This window comes from Pongo abelii, chromosome 8 (assembly GCF_028885655.2).
Source record: "Pongo abelii isolate AG06213 chromosome 8, NHGRI_mPonAbe1-v2.0_pri, whole genome shotgun sequence".
Taxonomy (NCBI): Eukaryota; Metazoa; Chordata; class Mammalia; order Primates; family Hominidae; genus Pongo; species Pongo abelii.
In genome coordinates, this window is record NC_071993.2 from 132,875,487 (window position 1) to 132,900,233 (window position 24,747).

General features: G+C 43.6%; 2 protein-coding genes across 15 annotated transcripts in view; one reads left to right on the top strand and one right to left on the bottom strand.

The window, feature by feature from the left end:
• The window catches only part of UROS (uroporphyrinogen III synthase), a 41,792-nt gene extending 22,681 nt beyond the window's left edge, over positions 1 to 19,111 (bottom strand). For all 4 annotated transcript variants that reach the window (XM_054523051.2, XM_024254021.3, XM_009245905.4 and 1 more), the window contains exons 1-5: positions 18,973 to 19,111; positions 8,523 to 8,611; positions 8,261 to 8,344; positions 7,118 to 7,214; positions 4,292 to 4,366 (exon numbers count right to left, since the gene is read on the bottom strand). In XM_054523051.2, the coding sequence (XP_054379026.1) occupies positions 4,292 to 4,366; positions 7,118 to 7,214; positions 8,261 to 8,344; positions 8,523 to 8,585 (319 nt within the window). In that variant the 5' untranslated portion in view covers positions 8,586 to 8,611; positions 18,973 to 19,111. The remainder of the gene's footprint in view (positions 1 to 4,291; positions 4,367 to 7,117; positions 7,215 to 8,260; positions 8,345 to 8,522; positions 8,612 to 18,972) is intronic.
• A 117-nt stretch (positions 19,112 to 19,228) lies between these two features.
• BCCIP (BRCA2 and CDKN1A interacting protein) overlaps positions 19,229 to 24,747 on the top strand; it is a 30,091-nt gene continuing 24,572 nt past the window's right edge. For 6 of the 11 annotated variants that reach the window (XM_063727148.1, XM_063727149.1, XM_063727155.1 and 3 more), the window contains exons 1-3: positions 19,357 to 19,706; positions 22,557 to 22,631; positions 23,527 to 23,607. In XM_063727148.1, the coding sequence (XP_063583218.1) occupies positions 19,485 to 19,706; positions 22,557 to 22,631; positions 23,527 to 23,607 (378 nt within the window). In that variant the 5' untranslated portion in view covers positions 19,357 to 19,484. 11 annotated transcript variants of the gene reach the window in all.

A 24,747-nucleotide genomic window follows, 5' to 3' on the forward strand; every position in this document is an offset into this window, starting at 1 on the left:
TTTGTTGGGAGGATGTGGCCAGACCACATCCAGAAAGGTGTCATGGCTTGACATGGCCAGACTAAAATGGAAGGAAGGGGAGGAAAGGTTTCATAATAATCTGCTAACAGGGACCCACAGCGCTACAAATACAAGTCATTTAGGATGAGGGGCTATACCAGCACTTTTGTGAGACCCCTATTCATGAACCAAGTAAGAAGCTAACCCAGGCTCCCCCTGCACTTTTCCAGACAGCAAACACTTGGCCACTCCACAAAGCGTGCTGAGGAAGGGAGGCCCCAGGGACTGGCTCAGTCAACACTGCTACCTGCTCACAGGAATGCGGAATGCCTCTGAGGAAGGAAGTGCTGTGGGCTTTCCACTTAGGAGTCACACAAGAGGCTGGTTAGTAACAAATGGCAGCTTTAATAAAAACACCAGCAGCTTTTAACTTATGGATCATTAAAAACATGCTGAATCAAAGAAAAATAAAGCTGTAACTCAGTGCAGGAACTAAGCCCTTGCTTATGCTACAGTGGCAACCCAGGCTGGACCTCCTCTCTGAGTTTAGAAGAGCTTAACGCATCAAAAACAAAAGTAAATAAAAAAACCTGTAAAAATCCCACAGGAACTGAACTGAGACATAAGAACTTAGCAGTGACCATGGTAATCAATATTGACATAAATATGCATTTTTTCCCAAGTAATGAAACAATAATAACCATAACCAGAACATTACCTCTCATATATAGCTTTGCTGATCACAAAGTAAGCACTTGCTCATTTGATCCTCACACCACAACCCTGTGAGCAATACAATTACTACTGTACTTGAGAGAGAAGGAAGCTATTAAGCAGTGGCCAGCTCTATTCGTGAGGGCAGAGACCGGGGCTACCTGGTCCACCCCACAGTCCACAGATGGCTCTCAAGAAATGTTTGGGGAATGCATATTTGGTCTAAGGTCTCAGTCCCTGCATGTGGCAAGACTGACTCTGCTTCAAGTCAATACGACATTTCAACCAACACTCTGGCTGGGCAAGCCCATCTTAAGGGCCCTGCCCAAGGAAAAGCTGACAGTGAAACTTCAAGTTGTCTCCAACTGTGTTAAATAAACCTGCCAGAGAGTATTTTTTACATTTGAGAGGTTAAGACACTGACTGCCACAGTTAAAGGGACTATAAGAATGTACCACCAAGTTTGGCTAATTTTTGTTATTTTTGGTAGAGAAGAGATCTCACCATGTTGCGCAGGCTGGTACGAAGAGTCTTTCTGTGTTATGAATTCCAAGTTGTTAATTGCTAAGCTATCTTCTGTGACATCACTGGTCTGGGTTTACAAGGCCAAGCAACAGTGCCTACTAAATGGCACCCAGGTCCAACCTTGCAATCAGATGGGAAAGTTGGGGCACCTGACCTTTGGGCAGCCAAATAGAAGGCTTTCCTAGGATATAGCTGGCTGAGTTGCAAGGTATGAAACCACAAGCCAACCATCTTTGCTTCTTCAATAAAAATTAAAATGTTATTAAAATATGCATATATTATTGAACCAAATAATGTTCTCAGAAGATTTTATGTAGACCAAGTACAGTAAGTCCTCACTTAATGTCAACAATAGATTCTTGGAAATTGCCACTGTAAGTGAAACGACATACAGCAGGTCCTTGAATAACATCGTTTCATTCAACATGTTTTCATCACAACATTGATAAGGAAAAAAAAAATTTGTTTCTTGATACATCATTTCACTTGAAGTGGCAGTTTCCAAGAACCTATCAACAATGTTAAGTGAGGACTTACTGTATAATGTTACATAGCATGTACTTTTGAAAAAATTTTATTTTCAAATAAATAGACAGGGTTTCACCATGTTGCCCAGGCTGATCTTGAACTCCTAAGTTCAAGTGATCTGCCTGCTTCCACCTCCCAAAGTGTTAGGATTACAGGTGTGAGCCACTGCACCCAGCCAGCATGTACTTTTTGCCATCTATTATTAATCAATAATACCTGTAAAGTTATGTCAGCTTGCAACATTTATAAAGAAATACTCGCATCTTCTCTCACTGGACTTCCACACCGAAATCCTTGCTATTCAATGGACCCTTGTTTTCATTTCTACTTCAAGAAAAATGTCTACCTTGTCTTCTCTTTGCTTCAAATGTCCAACTTTCCTAACCTGATTCCCAGGCTTTACGGAGCCAGGGTGGCTCTTGACTAGAGGGCTTGTGGGCAGTGGAAAGTGGCTCCTAATGATCCCTGTGATCCATGCCCCTGTGTCATCCCTCCGCTTGAGTGTGGGCTGGACTTACTTGATTCAAGCAAAAAGAAATGGCAGAAGAAATGGATGCCACTTCCAAGATTAGGTTATAAAAAGACCGTGGCTTCAGTGGTAGGTGCTCTCTTTTGCTCTCTCTCGGATTGCCTTGTGACAGGGGACGCCAGCTGCCATGTCTTAGGTAGCCCTCTTGAGAGGCCCATGTGAGTGAGCTGGGAAGCAGATCTTCTGAGGCCCACTGACAGCTATGTGAGTGATTTTGGAAGCAGACCCTCCCCCAAGTCAACCCTCAAGATGTCTGTAGCCCTGACCACCAGCTTGACTATGGCCTGGTTACAGAGAACCCCACTAAATCATGCCCAGATTCTGGCCCACAGAAACATTGAGATGATAAATGCTTGTTTCTAGCTAGTAAGTTTTGGGGTAATTTGGGGGTAATTTGTTATGCAGCAAAGATAATACATTGGGCCTGGTCTCCTCCCAGCTGTTGGTGCTCAACTTCTGATAACTCTCCAGGCTCCTGCTGAGATTCTAGTTGAACAGAAACCTCAGAGAGTTCAAGCAATGCCTCCTCCCTGTACCTACTCAAAAGAGCTCCTTTGTACATTATTATATCTGAAAAAGTGAGCTAAAATAGAATGTTCAAAGTTGGGTGACTGACTTTCATGTCAAGGAAAAATATGGTTTCCTTTCAAAGACATTTTTAAAAGTTACAACATTTCTAATTTCCTCTCTCCTTTGATAATATGTTCCCCGCATTTAGAACATGTCCTTTTCCTTCACAACTGAATAAACAGGGACCAGACTGAGTCCAGTGAGTGCCTAACTGAGACCAAGGCCCTGCTGCTTGTGCTGCACTTCATATGGTCCACTCTCAGCCACTCTAAGTCTCAAGATATAGATACTCACCGTTCATTGTACCACCATAGTCTTTTTTCTCGTTTTCTTCTCATATGACAGGACAGTGACAGCAAAATGCATAGTGATGCTACCGAAATCAAACTGAAGGGCATGTGATGCTCAAAATGTTTGCTTATCAGTGAATGTGTGAAAGTTTGGAAAATGTATAAATATACCATATATTTGATAGTTGAGTTTTTGGTAGGAAATATAGAGAATGAAAGAAACTGTCTATTTTCTTTCCTCTTCTCATTCAGGAAAAAATGATAAAAGAAAGTAACAAGCAAATTCTTAACTTATTTTTGGAGAGAGATGTGCGGGAGGCAAGATGGTTTCCTTGGCAACCAAGCCACTGATTCCCTTTCCCTGGCTGATCTGCTGAGCTTGTGGTAAAAGTCATGCTGCTCAGAAGATCTAGGAATCATCTTTTAATTAGCTTAGCAACTCCCAGCTGGTTTCTTCCCCAACCTCATTTTGTTCTCTGGAAAATGTGCTTTTAATTCTTAAACTATTTTCACTCATATTATACATTCCTTTAATATTTTCAAATTCACTGGACAAATGGAACTGTTCTGAAACAAAGTTACAGGCTAATTTATGACAACTGCTAAGCATTGTTTTAAGTATTTAAAATGCTTAATGTTAATTTTTAATGATTACTATTTATATTTTATGCTTTATTAAGAATAAATAGACTCAAGACTGGAAAAATGCACAAAATATTAAGAAAACTATAAAAACCAACTATAATATCACCATCTGGAGATTTAGGCTTTTAAAAAAATTATAGTAAAAATACAACATAAAATTTGTCATTTTAATCACTAAGTGCATAATTCAGTGGCATTATGTACATTCACAATGGAATTAGTCAGCCAAAGGGTACAAACATTTTAATAAAGCTTTTGCATACATACTGACCAAGTGGTTCTCAAAAGATGTAAACCAATTTTTAATGCCATTTGGAAATGTTTGATTATATTTGTTTCACTGCATTCTTATCAGTAGTATCGTATATTTAATTAATTTTTGCAAATTTAATAAGCAAAAAATAATATTTTTAAACTGAGTTAAAGTGTTTTTTAAAACTGAAAAGGCTAAGCCATTTTGTGTTGTTTTATTTTTACCTTGACTCCTTACCTAGAGAAGCAGTAGCATTTCCAACCACATACACTGACTTGGCATTCCATTTTTCTTTCAGAGACCTTTTCCAGACTGTAAAACATGAAATGATATGTGAATTGTAAATACCAAAGTGGCCATTTGGACTGTTGCCCAAGGCTGCTTGTTCACCCTAAGAAACTGAGCAAAGCAAACTATTAGCAACCAAATGTAAAAAAAAAGCATCTCAAACTAAAATTCCATTTTCACCTTGTTCATGTTTTATAGGCAATTTTTTAAAAATTGCTTTCATAATGTTTTAGTACTCCTTGCTTGAAATATTAGCCTGTCTCCACACTTGGTACTAGAAGAATTTTAATGGGAACCAGGAAATCAACATAACTTGAAGAATTAATTTGCATAGTGAAATCAAAAATTTAAATCTAGACTTTTAAAGAAAAAGACACTGGTCATTTAAAAAAAGCAACTTAAATGTCTAACAAAGATATCCAATTGGTTTATTTGGGACATAAATCTGAAAGCAGTCAACAAACTGTAATCTCAGAGGAGAGGGTTCATTTATCCATTACACCAAAGTAAAAATAATAAATTTCAGGTCAATTAACAAACACAATTAGATACAGAATATTATCATTTTATGATCAAACAAAATCTTTAAATATAGATTAAAGAAACACAAAGAGAAAATGGGTTGTATAAATATATCATAAAGCTACTGGGCATTCATTACATTTTTAGAAAACAGGGAAATAATAGTTCTTCCTTTCTAAAATCTGGTTATGAGCATAACTTTCCCTTAAATTCAAGAGTATTCCTCTACCCTTTACATTAAGGGAAATTCCCTTTGAAATGGTAACCAAAGATTGAGTTCCACTTTGCTTCCTACCCCATAAATATCAATAGTATTTATTCAAAAGTTATCCATAGCATGTAAACAAACTACTTTCCAAGGCTCACAGCAGAACAACTGGAGTGAACACTGGGTGGAGTCAGAAAGCCTTCCACAGAGCCGGCTCTGCCCCTTAACATGTGTGTCCCAAGGTAAGTCAGTTAACGCACTTCGTCTGTTTCTTCATCAAGGTAACTGGGATTAACTACACTCCTACTACTTATTCCCTATGGTTGTTGTGAGAATCAAAATAAGAAAATATATGGGAAAATGCATTTTAAACTTTATTATAAAGCACCAGAAAGAGTTATAGTGACCTTTCTAGGGTTTTCCTCTTTTTCATTATCTTCATCCTCAAAACATACACAAAAGGAAAAAATACAACTGCAAGAAAAAGCACCCAGAGCACCACTGGGAAAGAGTACACATGCTTCCCCATCTAGCGTATAATGGCACAATCGCGGCTCATACAACCTCTGCCTCCTGAGTTCAAGTGGTTCTCGTGCCTCAGCCTCCTGAGTAGCTGGGACTCCAGGCATGTGCCACCACGCCCAGCTAACTTTTGTATTTTTTGGTAGAGACGGGGTTTTGCCATGTTGGCCAGGCCGGTCTGGAACTCCTGACCTCAAGTGATCTGCCCACCTTGGCCTCCCAAAGTGCTGGGATTACAGGCATGAGCCACTGCACCTGGCTGGCTCTGAGTTTCTTAGGTTCTCAGACTTTCTTTTCAACAGGAGGTGAATGTGTGTATGAAATCACTAAGAAGGTGGGATGTTTAGGCTACAGCGAAGCCTGGTTAAATGTGGAGACAGAATAACCAGAACTCACCACCGTCACTTACTCCGTACCATCACTTACTCCATGCCCACTCTGCTCCTGGATGCTTTCCTTTGGGACTCAGACTCTGCAGCTTGAATCCTGCACTTGTGCTTTATACATTGTGGGGGCCTGGAAAGTTCCATACCCTTTGTTCTTCAGGCTCCTCATCTGCCAAGTGAAAATACTAAGCATATCTATCTCACAGGAAAAAGTATTCAGGACAGTGTCTCACACAGAGTGAGCATTCAGTAAGTTCTACCTAACTAGTTGTCTACTATTAGTAGATAATCCCATTACTATTAGTAGTAATGCCATGATGAGAGGTCAAGGAACTCATTAAGGTCCAAATGGCTGCATAAACCCAGGTCTAACTCACTCCAAAGCCCTTGCATAACCACTCTGCCTGCTGCCTCCGCTCATCAGTGTAACTGTGGAGGTGGGTGGCCCGAGTGTGAAGCCTGGCTCTGCACTGTCTTGTTCTGCGCTTACTATCCCGGCCTCAGTTTTCTCAATGGTAACATAAGACATAAGATCATAGCAATGTGTGCCTCTGGATTGTTATCTAGGGTTAAGTGGGGTAATAGACGTGAAGTATTCATTACACAGGGTCTGACATATAACAGGCACTCCATAAATGTTAGCTAGGAAGCTGTTCAATTGCATTTATTAAGAAGGTGTTTGCTCAGGCTGAAACCCAGGGTTCTGTTAATGGGCACTGCCATTTTCATACTGTTCTAATAGTGAGGGACGGAGGTGGGAAGACAAGTCAAAGAGATGACTGGGTCACTAAGTGCCTGACATGGTGGCACTGACCATTTTCTCTTAGTTAGATTTTTTCATCATCTCTCTTTCAGGAAAGTAGTATTTATCCTATTTTCAGATGATACCTTCTAAGAGGATATATCAGTCCCTAGGAGGTGAACAACGAATAGACAGGGGAAGTCCCCCTCAGGGTCATCTGTCTGGGAGTTTAGGAGACAGCCCTGTCTCCTATTTCCCAAAGCAGAGTCTGTGACCTGATACCAGTAAGCACTCACTTCTCTTAGAAGTGCAGCTGCTTCTGGAAGTTAGTCTCCCAGCAGGAGAAATAAGAGTAAATAAATGTCCAGTGGAATCCACAGCAGACCCACCCTCACCTTCAGTTTTATTGTTTTTCTCCAAACATAACTCTGCTGCTTCCACTGCTCTGGGGCTGGTAAAAATGAGTCCCCCGTAATCTTCAGGATGAGAAAGCTGCACACCAAAAAGCAATAAAGGCATTTTATACGATGGCTATGTTCAACATCTTCCAAGGAGCTAAGACTCAGAATTCCAAATGCTTCACAATAGTAGTAGGCAAACTAATTCCTTCCACCCATCTCCTGAACACTTACTGAGTGCTTACTATGTGCCTGGAACTATTTACTCTAGGACTTTTAGGATACACAGGTGAATTCCTTATTCCCAGTATTTCCCCAGGAAGCTCACAGTCTAGGGCAGAGACAAGTGAAACACAAGGTGGTAAGTGCACTGCAGCACAGAGGGGAAGCCTGACGCAGCCTGGGATTAGAGTAGGGTGCAGGTAGTGGGGGAAGACTTGACCTGAATCTGTAATAAAAATGGGAATATTCAGGGGGTGATATCAATGCTGAAGCCCCGATTTTCAAAGAGGATAATGGTGATATCATCTACCGAACCTTTACTCTGAGCCAGGCACTAGGCTGCTGTATATATCTGACTTCACTGAAGCTGTGGGCACTGAATTTTCATTCTGAAGCATTTGGAAGGCTTTATTGGACTTGTCTCCTGCAATTTTTATCACTCCTCACCGGAAGAAGAACTGAAGTTGTGGGCAGAAGCCCTGGGTTTGAGTCCCAGCCCTGTCTCTTCCTTGCTAGAGGTCTTAGCTGAGTTGCCTAATTTGAGACCCCAATCTTTAAAAAGGGAAAATAACACCTCCCTGGCCTGCTTTGCAGAAGTTGGGGGTGAGGGGTAGATTAAATGAGAGGATGAGTGAAAGGGTTCTAGGACTGCTGAGAGCAATGCAGGTTTGCTGCTCTTACCATGACCTGCTCTCCTGAGCCCCAATCTCTGAGTCTGGGTGGCTTTCTGGAGGGGCTGATAGAGGCTCAGTCAGAGCCTCCCAACAGCAGCAGCCTCCTGGAGCCAGGTGAGGTTATGCTGCCTTGTTTTAAAGTTTGGGAATAAAATAAGGAGACAGTAAAACAGTCCCTCTCTGGCTTCAGCTGACAAGGGAGAAATCAAACACTAACATGGTGCTCAGTCACAACAGGCCTTACCTTCTCAGAGAAACTGGGAAGAGACAAAAACTCAAATGATAAAACAGGGATCAAAGTGGCTTCAAGTCCATATAATTCTAATTCCTGCAAATGAAAGAATATAGTTCTGGATTGGCTAGGGCTGTTTTTAAAATAAGGAAACATTAACAATTTATTCTGCGTCAGTTCCTCTGAGGTTTTGCAGACCCCCACCCCTGCCTGCTCCAGGCCCCCTGACTCAGTAGAAAGGACACTATGGGATAAGGAGTCTCAGGCCACTTACCCTGATATATGGATCCTGGCCACAGTCATCTTCCTTCGCATCCTTCAGTAAAAGAACCTTCATTATTGCCTGGCAGTCCTTATAGGGCACTGTGACAGAGCAAGGAAACAGATCTTAATTAGATCTCAAAGACTCTTCCTAAGCAATTTCCAATGGGGACGGTACACAAGAAGAAGGCAATCAAATGCTTGTTGAAGAGACCTATCCCTCCTACACCATGACTTAGCGCTAATGGGCTTGTTCTTTCTGAAGACCCCTGTCACTGATAAGGCCAAGAAAGAGCATGTTAGCAGTTGATATCACTTGGAAAGACAGATGAAACCATTAGTGAAAGCCAAGTGTCTTATGCCAAACGTTTATGGTTCGGGAAAGAGAACTGATGTGAATTTAGGGTTGTATCAACAACAAACAGAGAAATGGATATCTTATGTTTTAAGGAGATAAATAGCTTTTCCATTTCAAGATAAATATGCTAAGTAGCTCATAAGCACTTTAGGAAATAATTATATTGACTCTTCTACTTATTAAGTGATGTTTTTCTAAACGTTGTCAAGTATCATAAGAGTCTAACAACCTGGAAAACGATTTGTTGACATCAAAAGCCTTATATACTTCATCCTCTTTCTTCCTGTAATTTCACTTCTAAGAATACTAAAGCAATACTCATAAATGTGTCCAAAGATTAACATAAAGATGCTCACACTAGAATTCTTTAGAATTACAAATAACTGGGCCAGGCGAGATGGCTCACGCCTGTAATCCCAGCACTTTGGGAGGCCCAAGCGGGCGGATCACGAGGTCAGGAGATTGAGAGCATCCTGGCTAACATGGTGAAACCCCGTCTCTACTAAAAATACAAAAAATTAGCCAGGTGAGGTGGGGGGTGCCTGTAGTCCCAGCTACTTGGGAGGCTGAGGCAGGAGAATGGCGTGAACCCTGGGGGGCGGAGTCTGCAGTGAGCCGAGATAGCGCCACTGCACTCCAGCCTGGGCGACAGTGAGACTGCGTCCCCCCCAAAAAAAAAAAAAAAGGAATTACAAATAACTGGAAAGAATGTAAAGATCCAACGATCAGAGAATGGTTAAATAAATCATGTTACAGATCTATGAAATCATTAAAATATTCACAAATAATTACATGAATTATTTAATCACAAAATAATGTTAAGAAAAAAGCAAGATTCAGAATTACATAAACAGTAAGATTTTATAGATTTCCATACATAAATGAAAGGATATGCACCAAAATATTAATAGTAATTATTTCTGAGTGGTAGGTTACAATGATTATTTTCTTCTTTACCTCTTTCAGTATTATACAAATTTTTTTTTTACAATGAAAACTATATTCCTCTTGTACTGGGGTCGGGGGCGGGGGCACATTATAATCATCCCAAAGGCTGGCCAGGCACAGTGGCTCATGCCTGTAATTCTAGCATTTTGGGAGGCTGAGGTGGGCAGATCGCTTGAGCCCAGCCTGGGCACTATGGTGAGACCCTATCTCTACAAAAAATTAAAAAATTAGCCGGGCCTGGTGGCATGTAACTATAGTTCCAGCTCCTTGGGAGGATCACTTGAGCCTGGGAGGAGGAAGTTGCAGTGAGCCGTGATCCTACCACTGCAGTCCAGCCTGGACGACAGAGTGAGACCCTGTCTCTAAACCAACCAACCAACCAACCAACCAATAAATGCTGCTGAGAAACTGCAGAATAAATCTGCTTGAGATGTAGATTATCATTCCATAAATGGCATTAGACCCACCACTTACTTAATAAATATTACTCAGTGGTTGCTAAGAGTCAACAGACTACATTGTTTGAAGCAGAAATGTGCCAATTCTGGGTGCCATTACTTATAAATTACTACTGAATATATTTCTGGAGTATTATATTATTTATGGAACATTTTAGGAAAATTGGCTCAAAATTAACTGCTTTGTATCTAAGCACCAAACCTAGTGAACAAGTATAATAATTATGAAATCGAGTTCTAATATTGCTGTTATCAAGGAGTTAGCTAGAGAGACTGGGGATTTGGGGGAATGGGCACTGTGGTTCCTATCACTTCATAAAGTTACTTAAAATGTGTCTCACACAGAAATTAGGAGCCTATCCTTCTGCAATGGTCACTTTTGCGTCACCTTGACTAGGCTCTAGTGCTCAGTTTTTCCAAACACTACTCTAGGTGTTGCTGTGAAGGTATTTTGGAGATAAGATACATCAACTGGCTTTAAGTAAGGGAGATTATCCTAGATAACCCAGGTAGGCCTGATTCAGTCAGTTCAAAGGCATTAATAAGAGCAGACCTGAGGAAGAAATTCCAGCCTGTGCGACTCCCCACCTGCCCTTCCTGCAGGCCTGCCCTCCTTGTTGGCTTGCACTGTGGATTCAGACTTGCCAGCACCCACAGTTGCACAGGCCAGTTTCTTGCAATCATAGAGACAGAGTCTCGCTCTGTTGCCCAGGCTGGAGGGCAGTGGCGTGATCTTGGCTCACTGCAACCTCCGCCTCCCGGGTTCACGCCATTCTCCTGCCTCAGCCTCCCGAGTAGCTGGGACTACAGGCACCTGCCACCACGCCCAGCTAATTTTTTGTATTTTTAGTAGAGACGGGGTTTCACCGTGTTAGCCAGGATGGTCTCGATCTCCTGACCTCGTGATCCGCCCACCTTGGCATCCCAAAGTGCTGGGATTACAGGCGTGAGCCACCGGGCCCGGCCTTACTGGTTCTTGTTCTTTGATTGAACTCTAACACACCTTCTAATTTGGCAGCTCCAGGAATCCATATGTCACTGAACGCCAGGGAAAACTTGGCATTTTCGTCTAAGGCATAAATCCTCTTGTGGCACACGAAGCAAGCAGTTAGTGTGGGGATGAAAAAGCAAACACATAATGCTTGGAAGCAGGCAATCCCGTGGCCACAGGGCTCTCCTCAGCCCCACACCATGTTCCGCCATGGATCTAGCCTCTGAGATACAGATCCCCACATTATCCCCACATTTTCAAAGAATGTTTTTGTAATGCTTTCAAATACCAGGAGCCAGCCTCTCACAAATGTTTCTATATAGTTCTCAGACAGTGACGCCAAATCCCAAGCCTGGAATCCCCCTCAGGAAAATTAGGTCTGCATTATTTACTGGGACTGTGTGTAATAATTTCAGAACTAGTAAGTGCTATGAGGTGATCTGGTAGAGTGACTGGGGTGCTGATAACTAGTTACCTGTCCAGGGAGACCTCTGGGGAGCTGATATTTCATCATTTTGGCATGTATGATCTGAATGACAGCAGCAGTGAGGAGAAAATATTCAAGGGTCAGAAAGGGGCTTGGGTATCCCCAGGAGAGAAGGGTAGGTGTGGCTCAAGTGTAATGGACAAGGTAAGCTTTGGATTTCATGAGAAAACGGACCCCACTAAAAGGTTTAAGACAGGATTGACAGTGATGGGATCTACACTTCAGAAACACCACTGGCTTCTGAGGCAAGGAAGGACAGGGACCCCATGGGTCATAGCAGATTAGCTGAAAGGCATCGGTGACTGAATCAGTTGTGGTGGCGGTGCTGGCTTTAGCAAAGGCAAGGTAAAAGTGACTGGATCAAGGCTTCATATTGCAGTTATCAGGATTTGCCGATGTAATTCCAGGCAAAACCATCTGTCTACAGCCTAGTTTGAAATGGTTGGGACCAGGCTGAAAAGAAGTGTCTTTCTTCTTTGAATCCTACCTGAACTTTTTTTGGTTTGTCCAGTTTAATCCTATCAGTAAATCACATCTTTCTAGAACAGTAACTGTACTAGGCACTAGGTATCTAATATGATCCCTACCTCATTATATTTATAGGAAGGTCAAATAGGTACTTTACAAATCAGCAAAAACATAGTCATAATGCAGTAAGTCTTGTAAAAGAATAGTCAAAACTGATAACTGGTACATCTTATTGGGACTGGGAGGTGTGGTATAGATTGCCACTTGCCCCTAAGCATCTACGCTTCCCTTCTCCTCATAGAAATGGTATCGCTCATTAGCCGGGCAATGGTTGCCAAAAATAACAATGTGTAGTTAGATGTCATGAGGTGACTAGGTTCTGGCAATAGGATGCAGGGTGAAGTGATGTGCAAAACTTGTGAGTCCTGTACTTAGAAGGAATGCTGGTGCCTCCCCTCCCCTCCCCATTTCTGGCTGGAATGTAGATGGGGTGGCCAGCCCCTTCATACTCGCAGAGGACAAACTAGGGAAGATGGAACAAGACAGAAGGAGCACAGACCCCTTTGTATGACAGAGCTACCACTCCAGCCAGGACTTTTGCATCAGAGAAAAGTCAAGTCCTATCCTGTTTCAGCCATTGTTCATTTGGATCTCTGCTGGAGTGTCCGAATCTATATCCTACTTAACACAGAGGTAAGAGGCTTCCTTATGGAAGTGTACCTGAAGCCTGAGCGGGGGCTGGTGCACTGTAGATGCTGGGGTCGGTTCACCTGAGCAATGAGAAGTCCAAGCGGTTGGAGAGCACAGGGCAGAGTGGTGAGGGATGGCAGCAAGGCAGGCAGGGCCAAGTCTGCTGGGTCTCGTTGGGTCATATTAGGGAATGTGGCTCTTATCTTAATAACAACGGGAAGCTTCTTGTTTATAGATTTTTTTTTTTTTTTTTTCTTTTAGAGGCAGGGTTTCACCATGTTGCCCAGGCTAGTCTCGAACTCCTGAGCTCAGGCGATCTACCTGCCTCGGCCTCCCAAAATGCTGGGATTACAGGCATGAGCCACTGCACTCAGCCTTATAGATGTATTTCTCCTCTCTTTTCCTCATTTCTGCTTGCCCTTTTACCTTCTCCCTTCTCTAAGGTGATAATGTAAGGAAGGAAGTATAGTGTTACAGAAAAGCACAGGACTAAGGGCCAAGGGACCTGGGCTCTGGTCTCAGCTTTATGACTTAACCATGGTGTGATCTTGTTTTTTCCCATGTTAAATGGGAATAACCTCTGCCCTACCAAGCCTTAGGGTTGCTGAGTGACTCAAAGAAGATAAGAACAGCGAACAGATCTATTGAACACTTACTGCCTCCCAGGCACTATTCTAAGAGCTTCACATGCATTAAGTCTACCGACCAGGATTAGGAAGAAGCTGAGGTGTAGAGAGGATGACACTCATCCAAAGTCTCAGAATTGCTAGGTGGCAGAGCTGGGATTCACACCCAACCAGTCTGGCTCCAAAGTCTGTGCTCTTAACCCCCTACACTATATTATGCCTCACACACACTTTGAATACGAAAATGTTTGGGAAAAATAGAGATATAAAAATATAAAGTATCACTGTAGTACAAAGTGCTTAGTTTAGTTATGCAAACACCCCAAAGCAAAATCAATCTACCCATTGTAAACAGATAAAATATTTCTCCTGGGTTCTAATCTGTGGTTCTCTTAGGTAATAAAACCGATGCTGGCATGAAGTTTAGGCTTCTGGATAATAAAGAGCTCCCTGAGATGTGTTGCAAATAAAAATCCAACTACTACCCTTATCCTTTGTCTGACATCACTAAAAGCATTTGTCTTCTTTTTTAATCCTGTATACAATCATTCCCAAACACTGAAAGCATTTCTAATGTAAAATTAGGCCAGGACAATGGTTCATGCCTGGTAATCTCAGCACTTTGGCAGGCTGAGGCAGGAGGATTGCTTGAGAGCAGGAGTCCGAGACGAACCTGGACAACATAGCAAGACCCCATTTCTACAAAAAATTTTAAAAATTGTTAACAAGGAGCTGGGCATAGTGGCGCATCCCTGTAGTCCTAACTACTCAGGAGGCCGAGGTGGGAGAATCACTTGAGCCCAGGAGTTCAAGGTTGCCGTGAGCTATAATCGTGCCACTGCAATCCAGCCTGGGTGACAGAGAAAGATCTTGTCTCAATAATAATAATAATAATAATAATAATAATAATAATAATAGTAGAAAATTAAAAGGTTCTGTTGTTGATGATTCTTTGCTGTGCTAGAGTCACATATTATCAGGCTGATTGGGAAAGAAATCAGTTGAGAAGCATGCACAGATAGGCTAACACATCGCCACGTTGGGCTTTAGGAAGAGGCTTGGTGGAGTAGAGGGTGTTTGCACAGGAGGGCCAGGGTCTGAGTTCTGGTCTAGGCTGCTCTTGCCTCAGTCTCAGTTTCAGATTCCTGTATGTTGGAAAGGGGCTGTGAGCGTCTCCATTGTTGGCTTTTTTGATGGACTTTCTTTCCTGTAGTAGATGCTCATTATTTGCTCACCTTGTGGGAAAACAACAATTTCAATTTTACCCAGCATCTTTGAAACAGAGACAATGATTAATTTTCCTTAAAGTAAAATGGAGCACTTGTCCTTCATGTTGCCTGCTTAGGTCTCTCCCAAGCGTACTCTACTTTCTTTCCTGTTCTAAAGTTTTTTGTTTTTGTTGTTGTTTTTTGAGACAGAGTCCTGCTCTGTCGCCCAGGCTGGAGTGCAGTGGTGCAATCTCAACTCACTGCAACCTCCGCCTCCCGGGTTCAAGTGATTCTCCTGCCACAGCCTCCCGAGTAGCTGGGACTACAGGCAGGCGCCACCATGCCCAGCTAATTTTTGTATTTTAGTAGAGATGGGGTTTCAGCATGTTGGCCAGGATGGTCTCCATCTCTTGACCTCGTGATCCGCCCACCTTGGCTTCCCAAAGTGCTGAGATCACAGGCGTGAGCCACTGCACCCGTCCTAAAGTTTTTTAAAATAAACGTCCACTCCTGCTCTGAAGCTTGCCTCAGTCACTTTTTCTGCCTTATGCCCCCAGTTGAATTTTCTTCTGAGGAGACAAGATTGAGGTTGCTGCAGATGCCTGATTTGCCACTGGTAACATATTGGGTGCCACGTGACGCAGATGGTAAGAGATCTCTATGCCTCGCTTTCTTTTGCAGGAGGCATCTGATCCCTGTGCAGTTTTTCTTCTCCCTCTCTCTTGCTTACTAACCAAGCCCCAGAACAATTCCTCTTGGCCATATGTGACTCTGCTCTCTGCCAGTTGATATCTTAGCTCACTCTGGTGGGTGGCTCATGGGAGTGGGAAGGACCCTAGGGTCTGCATCAAGCAGATCAGAGGCACTATATGGCCCTCCTTGATAGGAGGCTTGTGAGACTGGTGAGGCTAGGGCCTAAAAACCGTGCAGTGTCTGGGGTTTCCTCTGCCTTTTTTTCCAATGAAAATAACGAAACCTCTTATTTCCCATTGAGGGGGAAAAAGGCGGGAGAAGCCCCGGCAGGACTGAAGCTGCTCCTGAAGCTTCCAACATGAAACTCACCTCGGTACTGGTAAAAAGAGGGCTCAACCTGTCTCTAGATTTACAGTTTAATGCTTGCTCTGCCATTTTACCCTCATACTTATGTTCATCAATCATTGATGAAAAAGAAAAGAAAAAAAAATGACTGGAATAAGAACACCTTACTGGTAAGAAAGAACCAAACCTCAAACCCATACTTTCTATGTCATGGTGTTCTAAGTATCAGCAATAACAACAGTCACCCTTTTACTGAGCATTTACTCCTGTTAATTACTGGGTGTATTAGAGTTCTTCAGAGAAACAGAACCAATGGCATATATTTACATCTAGAAAGGGATTTGTTACAAGGTATCAGCTCATGCAGTTATGGAGGCTGAGAAGTCCCATGATCTGCTGTCTGCAAGCTGGAGACTTGTAAACAGGAAGGCTGGTGGTGTAGCCTGAAGGCCTGAGAGCCAAGGGTGTGGGTTCCAGCCTGAGTCTGAAGGCCTCAGCACCAGGAGCACCAAGGGCAGAAGATATCCCAGATCAAGCATGCAGGAGGAGACAGGACACATTTTTCCTTTCTTGGCTTTTTGATCTATTTAGGCCCTCAACAGATTGGATGCTGCCCACCTACTTTGGGGAGGGCAATCCACTTCACTCAGTCTATCCATTCAAATGCTCATCTTTTCTGAAAAAAACTTCATAGACACACCAAGAAATAATGTTTAACCAGATATCTGGGCACCCGTGATCCAGTCAAGATGACACATAAAAGTACGTATCACACTGGGTTAAGCATTTTACATGCAAGATTGCAATCCTCACTTAAACCTGCAAGGTAGGTGGTATTAGCCTTATTTGCAGGAGGTGAAACCAAGTCCCTGAGAGGTTTCAGTAACTTGTCCCAGGTCACACAGCACAGTAAGTGGCAGAGATGGAATTTGGATCCTGGTCTGAAGCCCATGCTCATTCTCCTAACCACTTGCTACCATCCCTCTGCCTCATTAAGATAAATTCTGAGCTAAAGATTAACACTGAACGAGTGGTAAGCAATCTACTACCTGCTGAGTTCAGTTCCCTGGGGTCAGCACTGTATTTACTTTCATATTCACTATTCTGATTCACACTTTGACTATGAGCTCAACATTGGGAACTAATCTGAGGGCATAAAGTAAGGCTCTTTCCCCTACTTGTCTTACAAAAGTGATCCATGTTTACTGTGAAAGATTTGCAAACTACAAAAAAGTATAGTTCCTCAAAAAAATAAACATAGAATTACCATATGATCTAGCAATTCCACTCCTACATATACACCCCAAAGAATTGAAAGCAGGGACTCGAACAGATATTTGATACTCATGTTCATAGCAACATTATTTACAATAGCTAAAATGTAGAAGTAACCAAAATGTTTACCGACAGATAAGTAGACAAACAAAATGTGGTCTATACATGCAATGGAATATTATTCAGCCTTAACAAGGAAGGAAATCCTAATGCATGCTACAGCGTGGGATAAACTTTGAAGACATCACACTAAATGAAATAGTCACAAAAGGAAGAATATTGTGTTACTCCACTTACATGAGGTTTCTAGAATAGTCAAATTAATAAAGATTGAAAGTAGAAAGGTCATGGAGGGAGAATAAGGGAGTTGTTTAATTATAGAGTTTCAATTTTGCAAGATGAAAACAGTTCTGCCAATGGATAGTGGTGGTGATGGTTGCACAATGTGAATGCACTTAATGCCACTGAACTGTATCTTTGAAAATAGTTAAGATGGTAAAATGTATGTTATGTATTTTTTACCACATTAAAAAAGTATAAAGAAACAGGAAAAAAAAATTGGCCATGGTATCTCAGTGCAACTCTTGATATGTTCGCATGGTCTTTCTGAGTCTTTTTTCCAATCTTAGCCTTTTGATAGGTCTTTTTTGACAGCTTCCTCTCTTCTCCATTACAGGAACATGTTTTTGCAGTTGTGCGACCCAAAGAGGCCATTTCAAGCTGCTCCATCAGATGTGGAGCGCTGACGTGTAAGTATTACTTTAATATCCATGTCATGGCCGGGTAGACAAGAGACTCCCAGGAAAGACGGAACTCACAGAACACGATTATGGGCAATCTGGGCTCCTGGGGACCTTTAGGGCACGCCATCTCCTACTGATGAAGGATCAATGATTTATCAGATGTTACCCTGCTTAAACAGAAGCAGCCTATTAGGGCAGCTCACTCCATTCCCAGAATCAAACATATCCAACCCACCCACCCCCCTCATTTTACAGAGAAAAATCAATTGAGAACCGCAGATCTCATTCCTAGAAAGCTGATAGACCCCGTTTCTCTCGCAACGGGAAGACCTGGCCGCTCCAGGCCGCATCCCCACCTGCCACAGGGGCTGGCGCTTGCTCTGCAGTTGGCTGCAGTCCCCTCCACTCTTCTCTCAAAATAGGCTCGGGTCTTTAACCTAGACTACCCCACCGGCCCCGAAGCATTTTTTTTTTTTTTTAGATAGGGTTTCCCTCTGTCGCCCAGGCTGGAGTGTGGAGTGCGGTGGCGTGATCTCGGCTCACTGCAAGCTCCGTCTCCTGGGTTCATGCGATTCTCCTGCCTCAGCCTCTCGAGTAGCTGAGACTACAGGCGCGCACCACCACACCTGGCTAGTTTTTGTATTTTTAGTAGAGATGGGATTTCGCCATGTTGGGCAGGCTGGTCTCGAACTCCTGACCTGACGTGATCCACCCATCTCGGCCTCCCAAAGTGCTGGGATTACAGGTGTCCGCCACCACGCCCGGCTAATTTTTGTATTTTTAGTAGAGATGAGGTTTTGCCATGTTGGCCAGGCTGGTCTCGAACTCCTGACCTCTGGTGATCCACCCGCCTTGACCTCCCTAAGTGCTGGGATTACAGGCGCAAGCCACCGGGCCTGGCCCACCGCCGAAGCATGTTTAATTGCGGTGCCGGCTTTAAAAAAACTTTTAGGTCAAGAAATGCGCTCCAGAAGCTCGGCGAGGGTAGACTGGGCAGGCGCCTTCCGTCACCGGCGCAGCGGTAGGGGCAGCGGACATCCCCGTCTGGGCAGGACCAGGTCCGCAGAGGCCTCGGGGCCCTGGCCCCGCTGTGTCACACACCGCCCGGGGCCGGGCCCCTGCACGACCGCGGGCCTCGGCGTCTGTACCGGTACAGCGGGCGGCGACACCTACCTCGCGGAGCTGGGGAGGCCCGAATGGGCTAAGAGATGGGACAGTGCCCAGCACCCGGCCTGGCACACAGCGGGCACCCAGTCGGGAGGCGGTGTCGCGCAGTCCCAGCGAAGAGGCTGCTGAGGCTGCAGAAGCAATGACAACAGGGGCGGAAGCCCCCTCCCCACGCAGCCCGAGGGGCCGCGGCTGCCACCCGCGCCGGGCCCCAGGACCCCGCACCTCAGACTGGGGTCGCGCGGGTGGCCGCGCGCACAGCTAGGCGCTCGCGCATGCGCACCGACATCCAGGCCGCGGAATGAAGGCAGAGGTTAGATGGGTTGAACCACTACGGGAAGGGGAGGGGAAGCTTTGGGAGGAGAGATGGAGGGCGGAAAGCGGAAGAAAAAAGCAAGATAGGACCACAAGCTGGACGTGACTGTAAGGGGCTATGGCTGCGGAATCCAGCAGGGGCATTGGGGTTGACGTGCACTCAGCGCCGAGCTTCTTCGTAGTCCCTCACCCCCTTGGCTACTATGGGCTGGTCCGGAAAGTCAGGCAAGGGGAAGCTGCGCAGGCGCAGTGTGAGCGGCAACATGGCGTCCAGGTCCAAGCGGCGGGCCTTGGAAAGTGGGGTTCCGCAGCCGCCGGATCCCCCAGTCCAGCGCGACGAGGAAGAGGAAGAAGTCGAAGATGAGGACGAAGACGATGACGACAGTGACGAGGAAGAGGATGAAGAGGACGAGGTCATTGACGAGGTGAGAAGGACACGCTTCCCTAGTTGGTTTATACCTGAGAAAAACTTTCTGGCAAGCCCAGGCTGTGTAAAAATAGTGTAGGGTCTTCCCTGACCCTGAGGGTCTGTGAGGAGAAACTGGAGATAAGTTCTTTCTCAGGTTTCTCCTCGGTCTTTAACACACTGCAGCCATAGTAGTTATTATTTAAAGGCCTACTCCGGTCCAGTTAACCTCCCAACCCGCGTCTTCCCCGAAAAAGCCCGCCGCAACAAGTGTGTTCTCGCCCTCTTTAGTTCTCAGGCTGAAGCCTCAGATCCTGAATCGGCCACCCCGGGCTCGCAGAGGGGGTCCTCTCCTCTCGGGGCAGCAGCTGTCCTCCTCTTCACTCTGCAGGCGGCACTCACATGGGCCCTCAGTTTCTTGAAGGCTCCTGCCGGGTTCTACCTTAGAAGCCTTTTCAAATGCTCTTCTTCATCCTGCAGTTTTCCCTTTCTTCTTCAGATCTCAGCTAGGCTGTATTTTCTGGCTCCTGGGGCAGCTGACCCAAGTCGTGGGTAAATCTTTGGCTTCATAGTCTCATAGAACTGGTTTCCTTTCTTCAGAATAGGTCCTACCGTAGTGCCTGGCAATATAGGTACTTATTATTTGTTTAATAAACAATTAGGACTGAATGATCCTTCAGACTACTGAATGTTTAAATAGGTACCTCAGCCTTAACTTGTCCAAAGCAGAATTTGTATAATAATTCATGCTGCTCGCTTAACCGTCACCATTTCTATAAATGGCTCCTAAAGTCACCAGCTGCTCTAACCCAAAACCTGGGGCTTAACTTTAATTCCTCCCTTTCCTCATCCTATATCCAGTCCATCAGTAAATCCTGTTACCCAGACATTTCTCAGCACTGATTCTGAGACCATCGTAGTCCACACCTCCATCATCTCTTGCCTGGACTACTATTTAACAGCTTTTAACCGGCGTGCTTTTCTCCATTTTTGTTCCCCTACAATCAGTCTATACTCCACTTACAGTCAGAGAGATCTTATAGGTCTGATCTCACGCCTCTGCTCAGAATGCTGCATTGGCTTTCTAGTTCATTTACAAGAAAATCAAGTCCTCACAATTGAGGGACAGAAAGGCAGCCTGGATGGCTGGATCAGAATAAGGAAGAGAGAGTGATAGGAAATAAAATCAGAGAGGTAATCATGAGTTGTGATGAGCATGGAGGGGAGCATGGAGAGAAGCGTGGATGCAGGATTAGAGGTGACACCATGGTGTGGGTATGTGATCAATCTTCCCTTACAGATCTTTACTTTGGCTCTATGCCTTGAATGCCATCTCACCATTTTTCACTTAGAACTTTGGCTATTTTATTACTTTTGGGTTATAGAAATCAATGCTTCTTGTGTCAACATGGGAAATCTGTCACACCACCACAGTCTTAATTCTAAATCACCTGGGAATGAGGGACAGGGCTCTCTTCTACAAACATGACTGTTCCTGCTGAAGCCATGTGGAGATGAGCCCATACCCAGGAAAAGGGTGCTGGACAGATAATCCATTTGCTGCCCATTTCCCTGGTGGTGCCATAATAGTCTGGGACAGAGGTCCGAGACGTCTGTCTAGACAAAGAGAAGAACACTAGATGAACATTATTTACAGAATGTATTTATATCTAAGGAATAAGTTTAAGTCCTGAATAATGACAGTTTGTTATTTGGTTTAGTTTGATCCTGTTTGGAACACTCCCACCCGACCCTTTGTGTTTTGCTGCTCACATAATCTGGCTAAGTTAGCATTTGAAGTCTACAAAGCTGGACTTAAAGAGTTCAAATTGGAGCTGGAATTGCTCTAAGCAATTCCAGGGCCTTGCACATTTACAATTAAGGAAGCCTTAAATATATACATAGTCAGGGTGGCAAGGTAAAAGGAGGTCTGATTTCCTCTGTGATGTCCTTCAGCTAAGACCTAAATTCCGAAACCGTTAAAACCTGCAGTGCCTTTAAATATATTATTTCATCAGAGCCCATTGTGTCACTTACCAAGGTATGGTTTAGGGTCCTCAAGGACAGACCTTGTTAGTGTTAAAAGCAACTAGGTTTTGTTTTTGGCATTTTAGTGCCATCTTCTCCTAGAGTCTGTTGTCTTGCAGATAGAGATCAGGGAGCCCAGCTACACATTCATTCTTCTAGTCCCTTGTACTCATCATATTTCCTTCTGTCTTAGGGCCTTAGTTTGTGCTGTTCCCTGTACCAGGAACTCTCTTTGCTGTTTCTCGGTTCCTTGCTCAAGTGTCACTTCAAGGAAGGCTTTCCTGACTGACTTCTTATTTTTTAAGTTGTTACAGCACTGAGTACCTTTGTTTTATAACACTTACATTTATTTCTACGAATATTTCCGTAATGTCTATATTCCTCCCTAAATCGTAAGCTGCACGAGAGCAGGATCATTTGTATGTGCCTTACTAACCTTTTCATCTTGAGTGCCTGGCACAGTGCTTGGTACCTGGATTGGTACTTAATAAATATTTGCTAAGCAAATGAAGTGTAACCTCAAATCCATGGGCTAAGTCAAGCTCTAGGCAATTCCAGGCACTTTTGAAGTGATTTTGATTTTTGCCTACCCTTTTTGCAATCAGGAAGGTAATTTCTCCTTTGCGGCTGCCGTGTCTGGTTTATTTGAACCGGACTTTCTCAGCATTTAAACTAGGTTACTCTGAGTGTTTTGTTTTCTCAGGCTTTTGTGTCACCTGAAGAAATAGTGTGAAGGTGCTTTGTATTCTCTACAGATGGCAATCTTGGCAATGTTTGCCTGTTTTAAAGTCTAGATGTTTGTAGTTTTTCTGGTAACAACTATTTTGTGTGTTATTTACAGGAAGTGAATATTGAATTTGAAGCTTATTCCCTATCAGATAATGATTATGACGGAATTAAGAAATTACTGCAGCAGGTATTGTCTTTTATTTATTATGCATAAATTTCCTCTTACAAGAAAAATCAGGGGCCGGGTGCAGTGGTTCATGCCTATAATCTCAGCATTTTGGAAGGCCGAGGTGAGAGGAGCGCTTGAGCCTAGGAGTTTGAGACCAGCCTGGGCAACATAATGAGCACCTGTCTCTACAAAAAAATAAAAAATTAGCCAACTGTGGTAGCACACACCTTTAGTCCTAACTCCTCAGGAGGCTGAGGCTGGAGGATTACTTGAGTCTAGGAGCTCAAGGCTGCAGCTATGAATGTACCATTGAGCTCCAGTCTGGGCAACAGAGTGAGCCTCTGTCTCTAAAAAAAAAAAAAAAGAAAATTCAGGTCATTCAGTACAGGCTCTCTCAAATTCATCTTTTTAGAATTTCCATTTCTATCCTCTCCACCTTGCCTGGAAGGAAGAATTATTTCCTTTCATCTACTAATTAGTTGAGTTATTTTGTTTTTTTTAAATTCACAATTCTTATGTAACAGTCATATAACTGCTGTTTGGTGCTATAAAATTGATGCTTGCTGCTTCTCCTTATTCTTTTACTCATTTTATGACTTTGGTTCTTTAATCTTTATAGCTCTACCGTCCTTTTCACCAAATTCTTTGGCCTTATGTTTATCCTCTCTCGTTTCTCCCTTTTTTCTCCTCCTCCCCCATTACTTCTATATTACCACTGACTGCTTCTTTTCTGAAATTTCCTAATCTTTAGCTTCTTTGACTCTCCTGGGCTTTTCTTTCCCTCTTGGGATTGCTTTTCTAGATCATCTTCTTAAGTCACAGAAATTTCATTATTTGTATTTGAATATAGGGTTTGAAGTTATTAGAAATCATGCTTTGATCTGAATTTAAAATAATTTTTTCCTCCTTTTAGCTTTTTCTAAAGGCTCCTGTGAACACTGCAGAACTAACAGATCTCTTAATTCAACAGAACCATATTGGGAGTGTGATTAAGGTAAGCAGGATAATTGTGTTTATTCTGATTAAATGAGTTCTTTATTCTGTTCATGCTGGGCATCACCATGCTTGTAATCCCAGCACTTTGAGAAGCAAAGGTGGGAAGATTGCTTGATGCCAGGAGTTCAAGACCATCCTGGGCAACATAGCAATACTCTATCTCTACAAAAAATAACAAAAAATTAGCTGGGCATAGTGGCACATGCCTGTAGTCTTTTTACCCAGGTGGCTGAGGTAGGAGGATCTCTTGAGCCAAGAAGTTGAAGGCCGTGGTGAGCTTTTTGCCACTGCACTCTAGCCTGGCAGCACAGCAAGACCCTATATCTGGGGGGGGGGAAAAAAAAAAAGAGTTCTTTATTCTGTTTAGCTCAAATTGGAAACAGTATTACTGGAGGAAGGGAGACTGATCAGAAGTCATTGCAGAAATCCAAGCTTATTAAATGCAGTAGTCCAGGTGGTGGCAATGGAGAGAGAGAGAAGTGGGCTCATTTAGAAAATATTTGGGAGATGAAAGATGATGGGGTTTAGTCCCTGATTGGGTGTGAAAGTGAGAGGAAAAGGAGTCAAGGATGACTTCTAGGTTTCTAGCTTGAGCAAACAGGATAACAGACATGGAGGAAGGTCAGGTTAGGAGGGGAACATGAGTTTGGATTTGTACATTTTGAGTTTGAGTTACCTGTGAGATACCGGGTAGCAGGTGGAGCCCTGGAGACTTGGGAGTTGGTCGTAAATGTTAATGAAGTCGTAGAAGTGATTGAGATTGCGCAGGGAGGGAAGGGACAGACACCTTAGTAATACCAAGAATACTTGGATGAGTAATTTAAGTAGCAGAGCCAGCAAAGGAGAGTAAAAGGGATGACAGGAGAAGTAGAAGAAACAACAGTGCAGTGATGTCATACATGGCAAGAAAGAGAACATTTGAAGGAGGAGGCGATGGTCGTCCTTATCAGATAGATGTTGTAGAGAGCTCAACAAAATAAGGACTGGTTTGGCCCCTGGCTCTGCTGCTTATCATCTGGTGGTTCTTTGGGTTATCTGTTGTTTGTATAACAAACCACCCCATAGCTTAGTGTCGTAAAATAGCAATAGTCATTTATTTGGCTCATGGGTCTACAGTTTGGACAGAGCTCAGTGGGCA